Source organism: Triticum aestivum, chromosome 2A (genome assembly GCF_018294505.1).
Source record: "Triticum aestivum cultivar Chinese Spring chromosome 2A, IWGSC CS RefSeq v2.1, whole genome shotgun sequence".
Taxonomy (NCBI): Eukaryota; Viridiplantae; Streptophyta; class Magnoliopsida; order Poales; family Poaceae; genus Triticum; species Triticum aestivum.
Genome location: NC_057797.1, coordinates 15182830 through 15201037, shown reverse-complemented (window position 1 = coordinate 15201037; position 18208 = coordinate 15182830). Strand labels below are relative to the sequence as shown.

The following is an 18208-nucleotide window of genomic DNA, read 5'->3' as shown; positions in this document are numbered from 1 at the left end:
GGGGGGGAGATCATCGCCATCGTCATCACCAACGCTCCTCTCATCGGGAGAGGGCAATCTCCATCAACATCTTCACCAGCACCATCTCCTCTCAAAACCCTAGTTCATTTCTTGTATCCAATTCTTGTCTCCAAGTCCGAGATTGGTACTAGTAGTTTGCTAGTAGTGTTGATTACTCCTTGTAGTTGATGCTAGTTGGTTTATTTGGTGGAAGATCATATGTTCAGATCCATTATGCATATTAATACCCCTCTGATTATGAACATGAATATGCTTTGTGAGTAGTTACGTTTGTTCCTGAGGACATGGGAGAAGTCTTGCTATTAATAGTCATGCGAATTTGGTATTCGTTTCATATTTTGATGAGATGTATGTTGTCTAGCCTCTAGTGGTGTTATGTGAACGTCGTCTACATAACACTTCACCATTATTTGGGCCTAGAGGAAGGCATTGGGAAGTAATAAGTAGATGATGGGTTGCTAGAGTGACAGAAGCTTAAACCCTAGTTTATGCGTTGCTTTGTAAGGGGCTGATTTAGATCCATATGTTTCATGCTATGGTTAGGTTTATCTTAATACTTTTGTTGTAGTTGCGAATGCTTGCAATAGAGGTTAATCATAAGTGGGATGCTTGTTCAAGTAAGAACAACACCCAAGCACCGGTCCACCCACATATCAAATTATCAAAATACCGAACGCGAATCATATGAACGTGATGAAAACTAGCTTGACGATATTCCCATGTGTCCTCGGGAGCGCTTTTCTCTATATAAGAGTTTGTCCAGGCTTGTCCTTTGCTACAAAAAGGATTGGGCCACCTTGCTGCACTTTATTTACTTTTGTTACTTGTTACTCGTTACAATTTATCTTATCAAAAAACTATCTGTTACCACTTATTTGAGTACTTGCAGAGAATACCTTGCTGATAACCGCTTATCATTTCCTTCTGCTCCTCGTTGGGTTCGACACTCTTACTTATCGAAAGGACTACGATAGATCCCCTATACTTATGGGTCATCATGGGCCTTTAGCTGGGTCGGCCTTTTCACCGGAATGGGCATCTGTTGGACCGTGCCTCGTGTCGACATATCATAGGCGCCTCCTATCCAATGAGTGGATGACATCTGTCCCAACGGTGAGCCAACACGTGTTTCCTCTGGCCAATGAGAATTTTACACATGGAAATTCCCCATTGGTCCGGGTTGTTAACTGGTTATAGGATCCAAAACCGGACCCGATAGCTTAATGGCGACCCGTTATGGTCGATGCCATGTGTCGGTCACCCTTGACGAAAGCACTTCTATGACGCACGATTTATATTCATGGAAGTGGACACTTCCATGATGATAATTTTGGTAATGTCATGGAACACTTCTACGACAGCACATGCATGACTATCTTGATTCTGTCATAAGATCGTCATGGATGTACATGCATGAAAACATGTCCTACTGTGACAAACACGTATCATCACGGAAGTGTATTTTTTTGTAGTGATACTATGTGTTTTCCTTGGAGCGTCTTGTATGATAAGTGTCTTTGCTTGCTTTATTTTGTGTTTTAAGTCTTGATTCCTTGATGGACACACCTATTTAAGAGAGCCAAAATTATGTCATGACTTGTTAGAATTACTCTTTATGCTTCACTTAAATTTTTATGAGCTATGGACTTGCTCTAGTGCTTCACTTATATCTTTTTTAGCACGGTGTGCTTTAGTGTTTTCGAAGAAATGCTCTCTTTCTTCACCTAGATTTATTTGAGAGTTAGTAAAATTTTCAAGAAAATCTCTCTTGCTTTACTTAAATTGATGTGAGAGAAAGAAATATTATGCTTATGATCTTCACTTATATTTGTTAGAGCTTATCAAAAGCAACACATGAAAATTAGTTCCAAAGTAATAAATATCCAAGAAGAATATAATGAAAACTTTCATGAAGATCATTGGACAAAATAAAATTGATTCTTAGTAATAGTTTTGAGATATGATGGTGTGATATGTGAGTCATCTTGATGAGTAATTATGCTTTAGTAAGAATATTGGTGTTAAGGTTTGTGATTCCCTCTGGTGTGCCCGCAATAAACTAGTCATCGAACACGTGATCCCGTGCCGTGTGACTGATGCAATTTACAAAATGTGTGGATTCTTACAGCTCTGGATACCGCTTAGCAAGCGGCACGACCGAGACGTCATCGACAACTTCATTGCGGATCTTCGTTCCTCGGCATCGGCTTTTGCTCCACCACCGCCACCACCTTCGGAGCTGGATTAGTTTTTTAGCTTTGTTTTGGGCTTGTCCTGCTGTGCCCCCAGCATGACCTAATGACTTGATAGTACTTTGTAATGATGTGTTGGATGCTTGGCTCATTGCTTTATAATATAAAGCGGGGGAAACCCTTTTTCTTGGCAAAATCTGCACCAAAATATCTTGCGGAGAGAGGAATTTACCAAGTACATAAAATCAATATATGTAAAAATTTATCGAATATTTATTGTGGCGCACAATCTCTATTCACACGTCCTTATCATGTTGGAGGAGTAACATGGACTTTTTTATTTGACAATATAACAGGTTCTGAATGAAATTGATTTGATATTATCTTTTTGCTGACTAATCACTCATTAGGTGTTACTGAACAAGTAAAGCATTCGTTCCAAATTACTTGACATTTTAGCTTTCTCCTTAATCAAATATCTTTAAGTTTAACCAAGTCCACTGGAAAAAAACCCAACATCTACAAAATTAGTTTCATTAGATTCATCGTAAAATATATTGTCATACCATATATATTTGATTTTGTCTATGCTAATGAAGTTTCTATATACATGGTCAAATTGAAGAAGGTTGACATAGTAGAAACTTAGATCTCTTAGAGTACTTTGAAAGGAGGTAGTTTGTCCTTTGCCCCTAACCAAGTCGTGCTCTTCTACATTAAGTACAGAAGTTTTGTACAAGAGACAGCGAACATGTTCAGCCAGTGTTGATATATGGGATTAAGGAATCAGTGCACGTCATGACATGTTCTGAGAGCCTTGGTCTGTGCGATTGTATATAGCTAAATATTACAATTGCACGTTACTGGCAGGGCCTTAGGCCACCACTTTGAGATGCAAACTCAAGCATTCTAGAAAGAAAAATGTAGTCCATGATTTTGAACTTGCCGGCCGGATGGGTTCTATACAGAGCCACCCTATGGCACCCAAACGTACATCAACCACTCTGCGCGGAAGTTCTGCCCGATGACCCAACCGAATGTTGGAGGAGTAAACGTGGAATTTTTACCGGACAATAACTGGTTCAAATAGAAATTGATTTGATCATATCGTGTACTCGTTCGGTGTTCGCTATGTATGGCTTTTGGCCATAACCAAGTCGTACTCTTCTACATTAAATACAGAAGTTTTGTACGAAGAGACAGCCCATGTTAAGCCCGCTCTAATCAATGTGATTACAGGAATCAATGCACGTTATGCCATGTTCATTCAACGCCTAGATCAGTTTGATTGTACAAGTGAATATTATCACCACATGTTACAGGGCGCCCGCCGACGACTTTGAGATGATTTAGGAGTACATGCATTTCTAGAAAAATATGGACATGATTGTAAACTTGGCTGGCCGTCTGAGTTCCTATAAAGAACAGCAACCCTGCACACCCAAACACACATCAACCACTGTGCGCTTATCCACCAAATAACACAGCAAACAATTACGAGCAAGGGAGCCATGGATCTGGCAACGGGCGCCATGGGCTCCCTGCTCCCCAAGCTGGCCAAGCTCCTCACCGAGGAGTACAATCTGCAGCAAGGCGTCAGGGAAGGCGTCGAATCTCTCAAGAAAGAGATGAAGAGCATGCACCTCGCCCTCTGCAAGGTGGCGGAGGTGCCGCGGGAGCAGCTCGACGAGCAGGTCAAGCACTGGGCGGGGGAGGTGAGGGAGCTGTCCTTCGACATGGAGGATGTCGTCGACAAGTTCCTGGTGCATCTCCATGAGGGTTCTGAGCCTGCAGAAAACTCTAATAAGCTCAAGCGGCTCACAAAGAAGATGGCCGGCTTGTTCACCAAGGGGAAGGCTCGCCATGAGATCGCTGACGCGATCAAGGACATCAATAAACAAGTCCAAGAGGTTGCTAAAAGGCAAACAATGTACAATGTCGACGGTATGGTCACCAGCCTCCCTACCACGACTTCTATCGACCCTCGTCTTGGAGCTCTGTACAAGGAAGTGACAGAGCTGGTTGGCATTGCTGGAAAAAGGGATCAAGAGCTAATGAATTTGCTTTTGGAGGGGGACGACATGTCCAACAAAAAGTTGAAGATTGTCTCTGTTGTCGGATTCGGAGGATTGGGCAAGACCACTCTTGTGAAGACGGTCTATGACAAGATTAAAGGAGATTTCAGTTGTAGTGCTTTTGTTTCGGTCGGTCGAAATGCCGAGGCAAGGCAGGTTTTCATGGACATCCTTCTTGACCGTAATATGAAGAAAATCCGCGATGATCTTTGCATTAATGAAAGTCAATTCAACTTGTCGAATGAAAGACAACTCATCGATCTACTCCTAGAAGGTCTGGCGGACAAGAGGTACACACATATCATCTCTTGCCCATGATTTGCTATGGTAGTTTTGCAATAATGTGCAAATTAATATGATTACGAAGTTACTCCCACAGTTCCAAGCAACTGGGTGACATTTAATATTTTGAATACTGTCCAATGAGCAGCTCTGACCATTTATTTTGCATTACTATGAAGTGAGTTATCGTATAAAAATAGAAAGAAACCACTTTTTATGACACATCTAATAGCATAATCCCTATGGAGCACTTAATTTATTATTATTAATTAGTTTAGAAAATAAAGTATTTTCTACCAGGTCATGTGAAAAGACATTATATGGACCTCAAGTAAAACCAAAGATTTGAATAGCGGGATATAGCTCAACTACAATGCTTTGAGTAGGATGCCACTAAATAGAATCCATGCACATACAATTGCCTGATATAGCTTGATTTAACTCCGCTTTAGCACCACTATAGCTGATTTCAAGATATTACTTTGAACTAAACACCGATCACAACAACTCCCCTCTGTTTCTATCTCTCACATGCTCCTCTCCCTGCTGCCTTGAACCCTTACGCCTCCCTACTGCCAGCTCCATCTATTTTTTCTCCACCCGGGCCAGAAGTATGTACTCTTTTTTTTGCATACTCTTGTGTCATATATACCTCTTAGGCATGAGTTACACCACTTTTACCACTTTAAAATAGGATATTACAAATTACATGGTACTCCAAATTGAATTGCACCAACAAATGGTCATCTACACTTTTTTCGCAATACATCCTCTTTTACCTGAAAATATTGCAGATCATCATGGTAATACTAGGATGTTTGGACCTATATGTACTTCCATTGTGACATGGTCATTAATCCGTCGGTTGGTTCATCACTCCTTTATGTGGTGTATTGCTTCTTTATGTCTGTTGCATCTTAACTATTTACATTGTTCCTTCCAGACTATTATCTCATGTTCATAATGCTAGATAATCTTTAAATTGACCCTTTGAGGCCTACCATGTGTACTTATGAATTACAATGATGATCTCATAATTAATGTAGGTACCTCATCGTAATTGATGACATATGGGACCCAACATTGTGGACACATATCAACTATGCATTCTCTAATAGTAACAATTTTGGTAGTCGACTTATCACAACTACTCGCATAGTTAGTGTATCAAAATTATGTTGCTCATCTACTAATGATTCAGTTTATAAGATGAAACCTCTCAGTGATGATGATTCCAAAAGGCTGTTCTTCAAACGTATATTTGCTCAAGAGAGTGGATGTCCTCGTGAGTTCGAAGAAGTGTCTGCAGGTATATTGAAAAAATGTGGTGGTGTGCCATTGGCCATCATTACAATAGCTAGTACTTTGGCTAGTGGTCAGAAAAGAAATTCACTGGATGAGTGGCATGTTTTGCTAGAGTCTATTGGCCGTGGACTTACTGAAGACCGCAGTGTAGATGAGATGATGAGGATACTATCATTTAGCTATTACGACCTTCTTCCTCGTCTGAGGACATGCTTATTATATCTAAGCATGTTTCCGGAAGATAGGGTGATAATGAAAGATCAGTTGATATGGATGTGGATTGCTGAAAGCTTTATCCCATGTGGAAAAGCAAATTCTAGTTTCTTTGAGGTCGGAGAAACTTACTTCAATGAGCTTGTGAACAAAAGCTTGATCCAGCCGACATATGATGAATTAGGCTCTGTACATGGTTGTCGTGTACACGATAGTGTACTTGATCTAATATGTTCCTTGTCAGGTGAAGAGAACTTTGTTACTATAGTGAGTGGTACTGGTGATACCATTTCTTCAGAGGGCATTGTCCGTAGATTGTCCCTCCAAAATGGTAGAAAAGAAGAAGGTCAAACCAGACCTCTGAGATGTGAGAGTATAGGAAAAGTGAGGTCTGTTGTTACATTTGCACCTGCTATTGATCTAATGCCACCATTCTCGAGCTTTGTTGTTTTGCGTGTGTTAGATTTGGATGAATATGATGGTATTAAGGAGGGCCATCTCAACCTTCAAGAGCTGGGGCGTTTACTTCACTTGAGGTACCTACGTCTATCTGGACACGGAATTACTGAGTTGCCCGAAGAGATTGGAAAGCTGAAGTTTTTGCAGGTGTTGATTTTTCCTGGCTCAACAAGGCTGCCGTCGACTGTGATTAAGCTCACAGGATTGATGTGCCTACGTACTGATGGTGGGAGGCTTCATCTTCCATATGGTGTTGGAAACCTGGGATCAATGGAAGTGTTGAATGAGATCAAAGTTGGCTCTGTAAGCATTGTGCAAGAGTTGGGGAGCATGCACAGACTGAGGGAGCTCAATATTCAGTTTGAGAGCTCGGAGCTTCTGGAAGCTTTTGTGGAGTCACTAGGGAAAATGCAAAAGATCCAGCGTGTAGAAATCAGTGCCAACTGTGAGCCTCAAGTTTCAATGGATCTGTTGGGGGAAGGTTGGTTGCCCCCTGCAAGTATCCAGGAGTTTGTCATGCGCAGAGGCGTCAAATTATCTACGCTGCCGGCATGGAATGCATATCATCTGTCACAACTCTCCAAATTAGCACTAAGTGTAGGGGTTGTGCGACAGAAGGATCTGGAATTCCTTGGAAGGTTACCGGCTCTTCGGATTCTCTGGTTACTGAGCGACAACCAAAGGCCGCTAGTTGTTGGCGCCGAGGGGTTCCGTTGTTTGGAAAATGTCTTCTTGGCTTCCAAATCACCGAGCCAAATATTGTTCCAGCCAGGAGCTTTGCCCAAGGCCGATCAAGTTACCATCGAAATCGGTTTGCGGGTGGCGAAAGAGGAAGCAGCTGGCACCGGTGGCTATTGGTTTGACATGGGCATCGAGAACCTGTCGTCCCTTCGCCACATCGATGTCTGGTTCCGCCGTTCTGGAGTGACTGTCGGGGAGGCCAAGCAAGCGAAGGCTGCGCTGGTGGACGCCCTCCGCGCCCATCCTAACCGCCCCACCTTGAAAATCTATTTCGACGTGGACATACCAGAAGGTACGATGCTTGTCGTTTCCGTTCCCTAGTGCCTTTTTATGCATGCATGCATGCTTGTCGTTACTGAATCACTGACCGGCCTTTATTTCTTTCTTCCTTCCTTAGATGCTCGTGATGAGGACGTCTACACCAAGGACGAAGAGTCAGATTGAAGAAGCTGCAGGTTAGATACAGTTTTGTTTCCCGATGAAATGAAAACCATTTCCCCGCAAAAAAAAAAAAAATGAAAACCATTTAAAGGTCACAAACTGTGTATACGTGCGTGCATAGATTTTCTTTTCCACACTTATTCATATAGCTAGCCCTGCTATACCTTCTGACTCTACTTGTTTCTATAGGCTGCCATCGTTTATTGGAGACGCACATCTGCAAGACATATGCGTATGCGTATCCACGGCTGCAGCGTCGACCAACGATCGTCACTCCGTGAGCTTATTTCTTGGCTCAAAGAGGGGAAAAAATAGAGGAGAAAAGGATATGAGAAAATTACAAAAAAAGAAAGTATTTGCTCACTACTAGTAGTTGAGTTTCTTTCTAGGCTTAAGCAATAAAAATGGGGAGGGGAGTATATAAAAAAACAAAAAAATGCCTTTCATAGTTTAATGTGTGTGTTTATTGTTTCTCATTCAAGATCAACTTATTTTCTCCAACAAAAAAAATGAGTAAATTTATTTACTACTATGCTCTTTAGTTTTCTTATTTATTTATAAAAAATATCTTGTGTCCCTTTTAGCCACAAAAAAAAGATTGTGTTTACTTTCTAGCGTCTAGAGGCATGTTGGCCAAGGAAAAAAATCCAAAAATATATATAGGTGCTAGGTTTTATACCATTTGCTAGTTTTATTTTTGTTTTGGTTTCTGACGGTGGGTGGATTTTGAGGGGTGAGGGAGGTGGGGGAACTCCGCCTATGCAACTAATTTTAAGCTTACACTTAATGCATAGCCGGTCCCAAGCCCGGAAAAAGGAGGAGGGTCCAACCTTATATAGCTTGAAATTTGTATACAAAATTTCGTGATTTTCGTAATATTTTCAGCTTCCTATCTATTCTGCCTGTTGTTCTTTTCTTTTTCTTTTTGGTTAGACTGTCATATTCCTAGCAATCATCCATTAATTATACAGTTTCGAGGGACCAATATGTTTGGATTTCAATGTTTAAGTGTCTGTTTTGTCCAATTTCAAAGCTTGTACAAACCAAAACAAGGTTAGCAGTCAAAGTTTGAAACAATTTTGCGTTTTTTGTAGTATCAAGATTAGCAGGCAGTCAAAGTCTGATTATTTGGTGAAAGTTAACAGCAAAGTACAGAATAGCTTGACCACCAGAGAAATGGCAGAGGAAGAGCAGAGCAAAGCAGAGCCTTCTCTGGTGTCCGCGGACACGTCTCGCCCGCATCTTCCGCGTCGCCGTTTCCCAACAACGGCCGGCGAGGGTACCGACAAGCTGGCGATGGCGGCAGCGACGGATGCGGCTCGAGGATTCCTCAAGGCCGCCGCCGGCGAGGGTACCGACAAGGCTAGGCTCTACTCGCGTCAGCCGGCGAGGGCGGTCAAGTACCACTGCAACTTCGACCTATACCAGTCGCCGGTGGCCAACACTGGCGCGACCCACCCGACGACGGTGACAGTTGCCGGTGAGTGCTCTGCAGGTTTCCTGACTCTGATTTAATTCCTCCTAGTGCAATCTTTTGTGCCAGTAGTTAATTGTGTGTGCTTGGAACTATCAGATCCTTTTTTGCTTATCGCAAAACATTCGGGCATAGATGCAACACATATCCAGCGCAACTACAGAAGAAAAAAAAGAGTGCAAAACGAAACCTTGGAATTTTGATCTCACGCTCTCAAAAACTAGTTCAAAGTAATTCAAACTACTCAATTTATGTGCAGATCGGCAAACGGCTTCAGTTTGACACCGAATTAGCACGGCGTTCAGTTTAATTTGTCACACAAAATTTCATGGATTTTTTTTCCGGACAAACATGTGAAAATAACTTTCTCAACAATCTGCCCCCATTGACTTGCCCCCTCCAGAAAGTAACCGTCAATGAGAAAAACAGAATTAGGAATTTCTGACAGGTTGTAGTATGCTTTGTAACAATAATTGGCAATACTATTCTCTATCTCTTGTGGATGTCCTACTGCTAACACAACAGATGTTACTGCTTTCTCTATCTCTTTTTAAAATTGGAGTAATCTTTGGTTAGTACTGATGGTATGGTAGTATGATTTTCATGGTGGGAGTGGAACCGCCTATATATTTCCTGTTAATGCGCAAGAGCACAGCTGAACTGTGTGAACCTAAGGATACTACTTCCATTAGAGCAAGCTAATCCTTACTTATCAACATTAATTAATGGCTAAGTTTTTGAAACAGAATTACTTCGCATTGAACATAATTCGTTTACGAGATTTTCTTTCTGTTGATTTGCAGCGATGCTCTGTTTGAATATGACGTACAAGTGAAAAATTTGGGGAGCACCTTGTTCGAGCTGCTCTACTAAGCTGTTGGGCTCAAACCGAGCTATCTGGCAGATATAGAGTGCAACCAAGGACAAGTCATACTCAAAGCGAGCTACTTGTTCGAGCATCTTCAGGACACATTTCCACCCTGCCTCGACGAGGATGTATGGTCCGATCAAGGAGCTGCTGTCTTATTGGAACCCACTGTTGTACAGGGAGACCCTTGTGAGAGATTACGTCAAGCATTACTACTCCATCGGGTTAAATGCAAAAACTGCATTCTCTGATTTCCTGTTGTCAATTGTGATGTTTAGTTTGTGTCCTGATAGTATAGACGATGTTAATATACCATTCATTTTGGCTTGAGCTGTTGAGCAACATAGGAATTGGCAAACTGTTCAATCTTCAGTTATTTTTTCTAGTAGCATTGTTGCACTATCTGACGGAGCTGCTGCTCCATATAAATAAAGAGCTTGCCTTGGATCATCCCCACTGACGCAGCTCACGTTGTACCCGATGCCATAGACATAGGGGCTGTAGTCTGTCGGTGCGACGTCGTAGAATGAGGGCGGGGAGCAGGGCAAGTGGGCAACTGCTCTGCTCTACTCTTATTCTACTTGTCGAGGAGAACAACCACTTTATTTAGATCACAGCGTTTACGGAAATAAATTCTGTCTAATGAAGTGAGATTATCATCTCAGACGGATATTTAGGCGCTTGGTGACATATATTGGGGGGCAGCCAGAATAATTTACGTAATCTTTGCAAAAAAATTGTTGATAGCTTAACAAGCTGACCACTTGGTGAATAATTTACGGAATGTGTTCAAGCATAGGTTTTGAATCCCTGAGGTCCATCTGTGAGAGCTTCTCTGGCTGCAGCTTGGTTTGCATGGTGATGGTGGGAACGTCGTCAGTTGACCCACCCAACCCACGGGGAGGGGGAGCAGGTCCGTATCTGATAAAGGAGGAGGGGTCCAATCCTATATAACTTGATGTCCATTTCAGAAATTAATGATCTTTTGCTATTATCATTTTTTTTTCACTGTCCTATCGGTTTTCTCTTTTTCGATGGGGTTGTGATGTGACTGCCGTATCATCCATCAAATTAAGCTGCTGCTTTTAAGGGGTCAAATTTGTTCAGTTTTTGATGTTTAAAAGCTTCAAAACCAAAAGTAGATAATGTTGGATGGCCACTAGTTGCGGAACAGAAATAGACTACTTTTCTTTTTTACTCAAGCACTTTATAAAGTCATTAGTAGAAGATAATAGCAGTCAAAGCATCAAACTTTGGTGAAAGCTGACGAAGCAGAGCAGAGAATACACTTGCAAGCTGTTCTGCTCCGGCTTCTCTGGCCTCGCCGCCGACGCGACCTGCCGGACAGCTGGCGGTGAGTGCTCTGCAGGTTCCCTGACAGTAGTTCCTCCTAGGCTCCTAGCAGAATTTGAATCCGCAAGATTAATTGCGTGTGGTTGAGAGTATCTGTAGCAAATCCCCATGGATCAGATCCGTTTACGTTACCACACAGAAAACAGGAACAAGATGAATCCTTGAAAGTTTTACCTCGGCTTCTCAAGCAACAGTTCAAACTACTGTGTTTATGTATGTACAAATAGATAAATATGCAAGCCTCGTACTAGAACAGAAGTGTTGTAGGCTTTCTAAAAATGAACCACTGCTCACATTTCGTAGTGGACAATGAGATGTGATAATATTCATACTGTCCTACTGGTAACACAACGGATGCCACTGTTTTCTCTCTCTTCATAGAATTGGCGTAATTTACAGTTAGTACTGATGGTGGTATGCTTTTCATGGTGGATAGCTGAATTGAGTGAACCTAACTTATGTATTGATCAGAGCTGAATTATCAAATGAAATTACTTCGGGTTGAACTATATTAGCTTAATGAGATTTACTGATTTAATATTAATTATCTGTTCTGTTTTTATTATTCAGAGTGATCGTATGTTCCTTGTGTTGATTCACAGCGATGCACTATTTGAATACGCCGAACAAGTGAGGAATTTGGGGAACACTTTGTTCGAGCTGCTCTGAGAAGCTCTTGGGCTAAAACCGAGATCATACTCTGTCACTACTACCCTCCCTGCCCCCAGCCTGAACTCGCCATCGGGACAAGCCGGCATTCACACTCCTGCTTCCTGACCATACTTCTCCAAGACGATATCGGTGGCCTCCGTATCCTCCATCAAGACTGGTGGGTAGATGTCACGCCTACGTCTGGAGCATTCATCGTGAACATTCGTAATCTCTTACAGGTATATATACACACAGTGTGATTCAACCAAGCCTGAATTTATTATTTGACACACAAGTGCCATGCTTGATCATTCTGAACTGATTGTTTGTTTCGAATTGTTCAGTTGGTCTCCCATGACGGGATCAGGAGTGTGGAACATAGGGTGATGGCAAAGAGTGCCGCTCCAAGGGTCTTGATAGCGTGCTTCTTTTGCACACCCGGACTCGACGAGGATTTACAGTCGGATCAAGGAACTGTTGTCGGACAGGAACCTGTCATCGTATAGAGAGATGCTCGTCAGAGATTACATCAAACATTACTACTCCATCTGGTTAGATGTCAAGACTGTTATCTCTGGTTGAATTGTGAAGGTGGCTCTGTGTCCCATAAGTGCAGACGATATCAGTGTTCCTGTAACATGTATAGTTGAGCAGTTTGTAATGCTAAGAAAGTGACTGTAAAATGGCAGTACAAGTGCCAGAATATTGAGTGCAGATCTAAATGGTACCACAGTAGCGCACTTGTTTGGTGTCCTGGTGCATTTTACTGTAGCAGAACAAGTAGACTAGAAAAATCTTCATGGACTATGTATTTGTTCCATCGTTTGTGAAAACTATTTTTCCGTAATTACAATTCATGTCAGATCCTGTGAAAACAGAGCAAGGCCCTGCTTGGAAACCTGGGATTTCCCTGCGATGCCTTCGGGCATCGAAAGAACTGTTTTCTGAAGAAAGGAAGGAGGTGTTATTGTTCATGATGTCACTGAAAGAGGTGATACTCCATGCAAATCAAGAGAGAAATATTCAAATGTGCTGGAGGGTGGAGGCGGCGTCAAGGAGGACAATGAAGGACGAGTGTTCACCAAACCAAATACTTGGTCATTTGCCTGCAGTTCTACCTGGTGTGGAAGGAAGTGGCCTGGACCTTAGCACGGTTTGGGCAGTTGCTCGCCTGCTAACTCCACCCTGGGATAAATATTCTCATTTGACAGATTCCAAGATAATAGCACTAATCCATTGACACAATGATAGCCCATTATCTTGTCAAATTATGTTAGCGGACAAGCAAACTTTGGATATAAATGTCGTACTTCGTATATATATGCATGCATTCTCATGTTTTCCAGAGAGGCGGAATAATTAATGAAACTTTCCACCATTCAAAAGGTGTGCCTAATTATACTTCCTGAAAGGGCGCGGTTGCATCAGCTAAGTTGAGTAATAAATTAGATGGACCCCATCACAAGTTGAAGGAACCAACTGAAAACAAACACTTGCGTATGGAAGTGGTCGTGTATGCGAGGGCTGCTAATTAATTTTATGTGGGTAAATGATGTTATTGAATTTTGATGTAGGTGTTCGAGGACAGGACCTCTTTTTCGCTGTACCAGTAGGTTCCTCTGTTTGCTTCAAAAAAGAAAGACACGGGCTATGACAGATTTGCTCAAATAAACGCCTCAAGCACGGCCAGCTTGCCACCAGGGAAGAGGTAATGAAAACCCTAGTTTTTGTTCAACCCATCGAACAGCATCATTTCTAATGGGTCCGCTCATCTTAGGGCATATGCGTTTGCTGTTGCCTCCGACCCGTTTTTTTACTCAGTTTTTCATTTATTATTACTCTCCCTACATCCGGAAATAGTTGTGCTCTAACGGTAGTAGTGGTTAGTCACATTAGAGAGGCTCACATCTATCACTGTACAGTGAACGGCCGTAAACTAATGCCCTGTTTGGTTTCAAATAAATCACCAACTTATAAGTCGAAAAGTGCAAAAAGTGACTTATTTTGCCAAACGAACCCAACTTATAAGTCACCCCAACTTATAAGTCATAAGTTGCTCCACCCCAACTTAAAACTTATAAGTCGCCCCCTTTTAAATGGGTCCCATCACCTTTACATGAAAAAATAAGGTGGGAAGATGTGCTCAGATAACTTATAAGTCAGGTGGCAACCAAACAAGCGTGACTTATAAGTCACTGGTTTTAAGTCATCTGACTTATAAGTCACGTGACTTATTGAAACCAAATAGGCTCTAATTTGAGGGGATCAATGAGATGAGCCATATACTAGCTCACAAGTCTGGAGTCTGGACAAACACACCATGTTTGCATGTTGGAGGAGTTGAGCATCAGTGGATCACACATTCACACTAATACTACTACCAATGCGAGTAGTATTGAAATTACCAATGGGGGTCCTGACCTTCTTTCCCGTCAAAAAGACGAAGTCACTGTGCAGGGAGTCTCGAGGCTCCCAATGCAGAGCACATGTTTCGACAACCAAAGTTTGGACATCCAGCCAGTAGCCTCCCAATGATGACGAACTACTGGTACAACAAGTTGGCCGGCAGGGGATAAACAAGTGACCCAAAGCTATGAGTTCAGGGAGTTAGATTAATTTGATGAGGAGGCCGAGAAGATTTCACGTGAGCGTCGCATGGATTGCGGGAGAAAAGTTTTAAAGCCCTTCTGGTGCTCGAGCACCGGTGTGCCCTGCCACTTGTGCGCATGCATCTCGATGTCGGCCATCATGTTAGTATTTCTTAGATACTACAGGTTCTTATATTATGGGACGGAGGGAGTACTTAGTAGTACAATACTTTATAGTATAGTATGTGCACAAGACCGATCAGCCACGAGGACGCCACTAACACAAGCGTCACTACTCAGTAATCTAGCTACGGACTTGTTCTCCCTGTCGCCAAATTCAAATGACTGCTGCTATACATACGTATAATATACTTTCGGTCCGGTAACAGTACGACACTACTACAAACCAAACGGCCCATGCTTAAGCCAAGGTGCAACACCAATAGTACTCCCTCCAATTGAAATGACAGGCATTGTCAGATCCATGGCCCTGTTTGGATACTCTAACTTAGTTAGAGGTTAGAGTTAGTTTCTAACTTCTGTCTAACCCTGAACTAACTCTAACTTTGGTGGTGTTTGGATGAGAGGGTTAGATTGACAATAAATGAACTTTCTTAATCATTTGGCCATCTTTTCAGCCGGATTTGTTGTGGTCGCCTCTTGTGTGGCCTCCTCCCGCTCAGAAATGACATAAACAAATTATCTTTACAAATCAAGCATCAAAAACATGATAAATTTTATTTTTTCCATACAAAACATTATGGTCAGTTTGCAACGATGTATCTCAAATTTGGGTATCTGATCCTTCCATTAAAAAATCATCGTAGCACGGCACAAAGTTAGTATATAACCAGTTATTAACGTAGACTCCGGATGGATTCAATCCAAAAATCATGTAAATAACCTGTACTGAATAATTCACATTGCATGAGAGACCACTATCTTGTGCAAAAAAAATCAGCGGACGGAGGAGCAACACACATGCAAATAAACAGAGATTGCTCACAGTAAAAAACTAGGGAGTGCCTAGTTTCCAGCCATCTGTTTTTCAATTTGGTTTAGGTCGTTTTTCCTACCCACACAGCAGCCTCAAGCGCTAGATCAACCTGGTTGGGAGGCAGCGCAACCAGGCAAATCTTCAACTTTGGCACTAGTAGTCCATCCAGTACAAAACAGACCAAAACTCTAAAAACCGATAGACTAAAAAAGGAAATGAATGCAACAAGTAATGACTAAATGAGAAAAAAGAAATCTAAGAAAAAAGTACAGTTGATATAATTATATCAGCTAAAAGGACTAAGTTTGTATCTACAATAGGAATAACTGAATTCATACACAAACCAAAGTTCAGTGTGTCGTTCTAGTCGTTTGACCAATATCATACCAACTGAGCAAGTTTATAAATAAGTCCCAGGAGTACAAACACATACGTCCAGGTCCGTCCGCATCAATAATTTGAGGTTATATGCAACCGGTATTTGACGGCCATAATATATTAAGATCCAAGTGCATACGATGCGAACTGCACTTTCATGTATAGCACTTAAATAACTCCGCATCAACCACATAATACTTTCCTACATATTGTCAAAGGCACACAATGAGAATAAGATGAACAAGTGTAATTGGATAAATATTAGTGCAAGACGGTTCAAGTAGCAAACCTGGTGGTGGATGTGGAAATTTGTGACGATGAGTAGTTATGGCATCTTTGAAAACTCTCATGTCGTGTGCTGAACCAGGCCATCCCGACATCACAAATGTAAATCTCATGTCAAAATCACAAACAGCAAGCACATTCTGACTGGTTTCATTGTGCCTGTTCAAGTATTGAACCCTCTTACTCTTATCCACCACAACCTTTACATGTGTCCCATCTATAGCTCCTATGAAGTAACCCAACCTAAGCTCGTGTGTTAATAGGACACAGAAGAACTCCCTTTGGTACTCCGTCTCGAACATCTTGGGCAGAGCATAGACAGAGTCAATTGTTTGCTCAATGCCACACTCAAATGCTAGCTCCTGACACCTCTTCACAGAAAATGCAGCCTTCTCATTTGCTTAGTGTTGGCTGCGACAGACTCCTTGAAGGTACTAGCTATGTCCTTCACAATCTTCACCATTGGGCTCTTGCTCTTCTTCAATGGACTGGTCAAAGTGCTCGAAGTGCTTGTTGACCTCTTGCATCTCTGGCTCCTCTGGTTGCTTGTAGGTGTTCCTTGAAACTCCTCCTCTTCCTCTCCTGCACCTAAATCTTGCCCTTGATTCTGACCGTAATCATCTCCAGGCACAAAGGCTGTGCTTCCATCCACAGTGTAACCTCTGAACAATTGATCAAGCAACTCCTCGTTTGCTGGAGGACCCCACTGCAACTTCCGTAGGTATGGTTTCTTCTGCAGGATAGTGAACAAATAAACTAGTTATGATATTATTATTTTTGCGAAAGAAACTATTTAAGATATGAGAGCACACTTGAAAATTCAAGTAACTAGCTTTAGTGAAAAGTCTACCTCTGTGTGTGTTATCCAGAACTCAGAGTCGGCATCAATGGTTCCATCTGGTTTCCTCCCCAACCCTGTATGCACTTGCATGTATCGCCAGAAAGTGTAAGTGTTTTTGAGTACGACTATCTGGTTCTTCACCTGCAAACGGCTATATACCAACCCCCTTCTAGCAAGTAAGCCGTCGATAACGGCTTGGTACCCTTCACCACTCATCACTGTACCATTATACGTTCCTGCTTCACGTTGCTGAATGCAAAATTCTAACAAGCAAGCACTATTAGCATCATTCCAGTGGGCTCGATTGCTTTGGCTCACCAGGGGACCTCCGGATCTCGCTAACTCCTCCACATCGTCCTCCAATTCTTCATCACCATTGTCAAAGGGAGTGCCGGAGCCGGATGCTTGCCCACGGAGGGCACTCCGCGGCGCCTGGGGAGGCGGTATGCGATAGCCGCCACCACTGCCACGGCTCGTCGTGCCGGTGCGCTGGTTACGGCGGCCGGGTGCCGCGGCGGCCGAGTTGGCTCGCTGCCGAACAACGCCGCCTACTCCACGACCGGCACCCGCTGACAAGGAGCCGCCGCCTGCCCCCATGGACGACCCGCTGAGGAACACGCCACCATTTCCTCCTCTGCGACCAGCTGCCGCTGTCGAAGAGCCGCCAAAGTTCAGTTGCCGAACGAAGAATGGCGACGGATTCGCCCATCCATCTCCTGCTCCAGCACGTGGTGGGCGATAGTGAGGGAGCCCGGAGCCCCTGTCGCGCCCAGGGAGGAGTTGCTCGTCGTTGCTCTGGAGGAAAGCTCCATACAACCCAAGCCCTGGGAACCCTTCCGACGGCGAAGCTTGCGAGTTGAGGTCGAGATCGGCGTGGGTAGCTGGGCAGCTTGCAGAGGGCTGTGAACCCCACCCTTCGAGGCCGTCGCCATCCATGGCAGGTTGGGCGACCGGTGCGGCGGCCGCCGGAGTGCGCGCCTGGGGGCGCCGCTGTTGGACGGGAACGGGAGGAGCGGAGGGGCAGAGGCAGGGGGCGGAGGGGCG

General features: G+C 43.1%; 3 protein-coding genes and 1 pseudogene across 3 annotated transcripts; 3 read left to right on the top strand and 1 right to left on the bottom strand.

Moving 5' to 3' along the window:
* The first annotated feature begins 3724 nt into the window (after nucleotides 1-3724).
* LOC123191341 (disease resistance protein RGA5-like) lies at nucleotides 3725-7732 on the top strand. Its single transcript, XM_044604121.1, has 3 exons — nucleotides 3725-4578; nucleotides 5617-7580; nucleotides 7686-7732. The coding sequence occupies exons 1-3, from the start codon at nucleotides 3725-3727 to the stop codon at nucleotides 7730-7732; spliced, it is 2865 nt and encodes a 954-aa protein (XP_044460056.1).
* Nucleotides 7733-8148: 416 nt separating this feature from the next.
* On the top strand, nucleotides 8149-10521 carry LOC123184286 (uncharacterized). The gene is made up of 2 exons (XM_044596434.1): nucleotides 8149-9209; nucleotides 10007-10521. Exons 1-2 carry the CDS (start codon nucleotides 8906-8908, stop codon nucleotides 10036-10038), a joined length of 336 nt encoding a protein of 111 aa, XP_044452369.1. The 5' UTR covers nucleotides 8149-8905; the 3' UTR covers nucleotides 10039-10521.
* A 1311-nt stretch (nucleotides 10522-11832) lies between these two features.
* Nucleotides 11833-12657, top strand: LOC123191340 (1-aminocyclopropane-1-carboxylate oxidase homolog 6-like; annotated as a pseudogene).
* Nucleotides 12658-16292: 3635 nt separating this feature from the next.
* On the bottom strand, nucleotides 16293-17449 carry LOC123184285 (uncharacterized). The gene is made up of 2 exons (XM_044596433.1): nucleotides 17174-17449; nucleotides 16293-17056 (listed from the first exon to the last, which is right to left on the bottom strand). The coding sequence occupies exons 1-2, from the start codon at nucleotides 17378-17380 to the stop codon at nucleotides 16697-16699; spliced, it is 567 nt and encodes a 188-aa protein (XP_044452368.1). The 5' UTR covers nucleotides 17381-17449; the 3' UTR covers nucleotides 16293-16696.
* Between the last annotated feature and the right edge of the window lie 759 nt (nucleotides 17450-18208).

Coding starts and splice junctions, on each gene's coding strand:
- LOC123184286 (XM_044596434.1), top strand. CDS start 8,906: ATGGCAGAGGAAGAGCAGAGCAAAGCAGAGCCTTCTCTGGTGTCCGCG. Junction 9,210..10,006: donor GACGACGGTGACAGTTGCCG/GTGAGTGCTCTG, acceptor GTTGATTTGCAG/CGATGCTCTGTTTGAATATG.
- LOC123184285 (XM_044596433.1), bottom strand. CDS start 17,380: ATGAGTGGTGAAGGGTACCAAGCCGTTATCGACGGCTTACTTGCTAGA. Junction 17,057..17,173: donor TCTGGATAACACACACAGAG/GTAGACTTTTCA, acceptor ACTATCCTGCAG/AAGAAACCATACCTACGGAA.
- LOC123191341 (XM_044604121.1), top strand. CDS start 3,725: ATGGATCTGGCAACGGGCGCCATGGGCTCCCTGCTCCCCAAGCTGGCC. Junction 4,579..5,616: donor GAAGGTCTGGCGGACAAGAG/GTACACACATAT, acceptor TAATTAATGTAG/GTACCTCATCGTAATTGATG. Junction 7,581..7,685: donor CGACGTGGACATACCAGAAG/GTACGATGCTTG, acceptor TTCCTTCCTTAG/ATGCTCGTGATGAGGACGTC.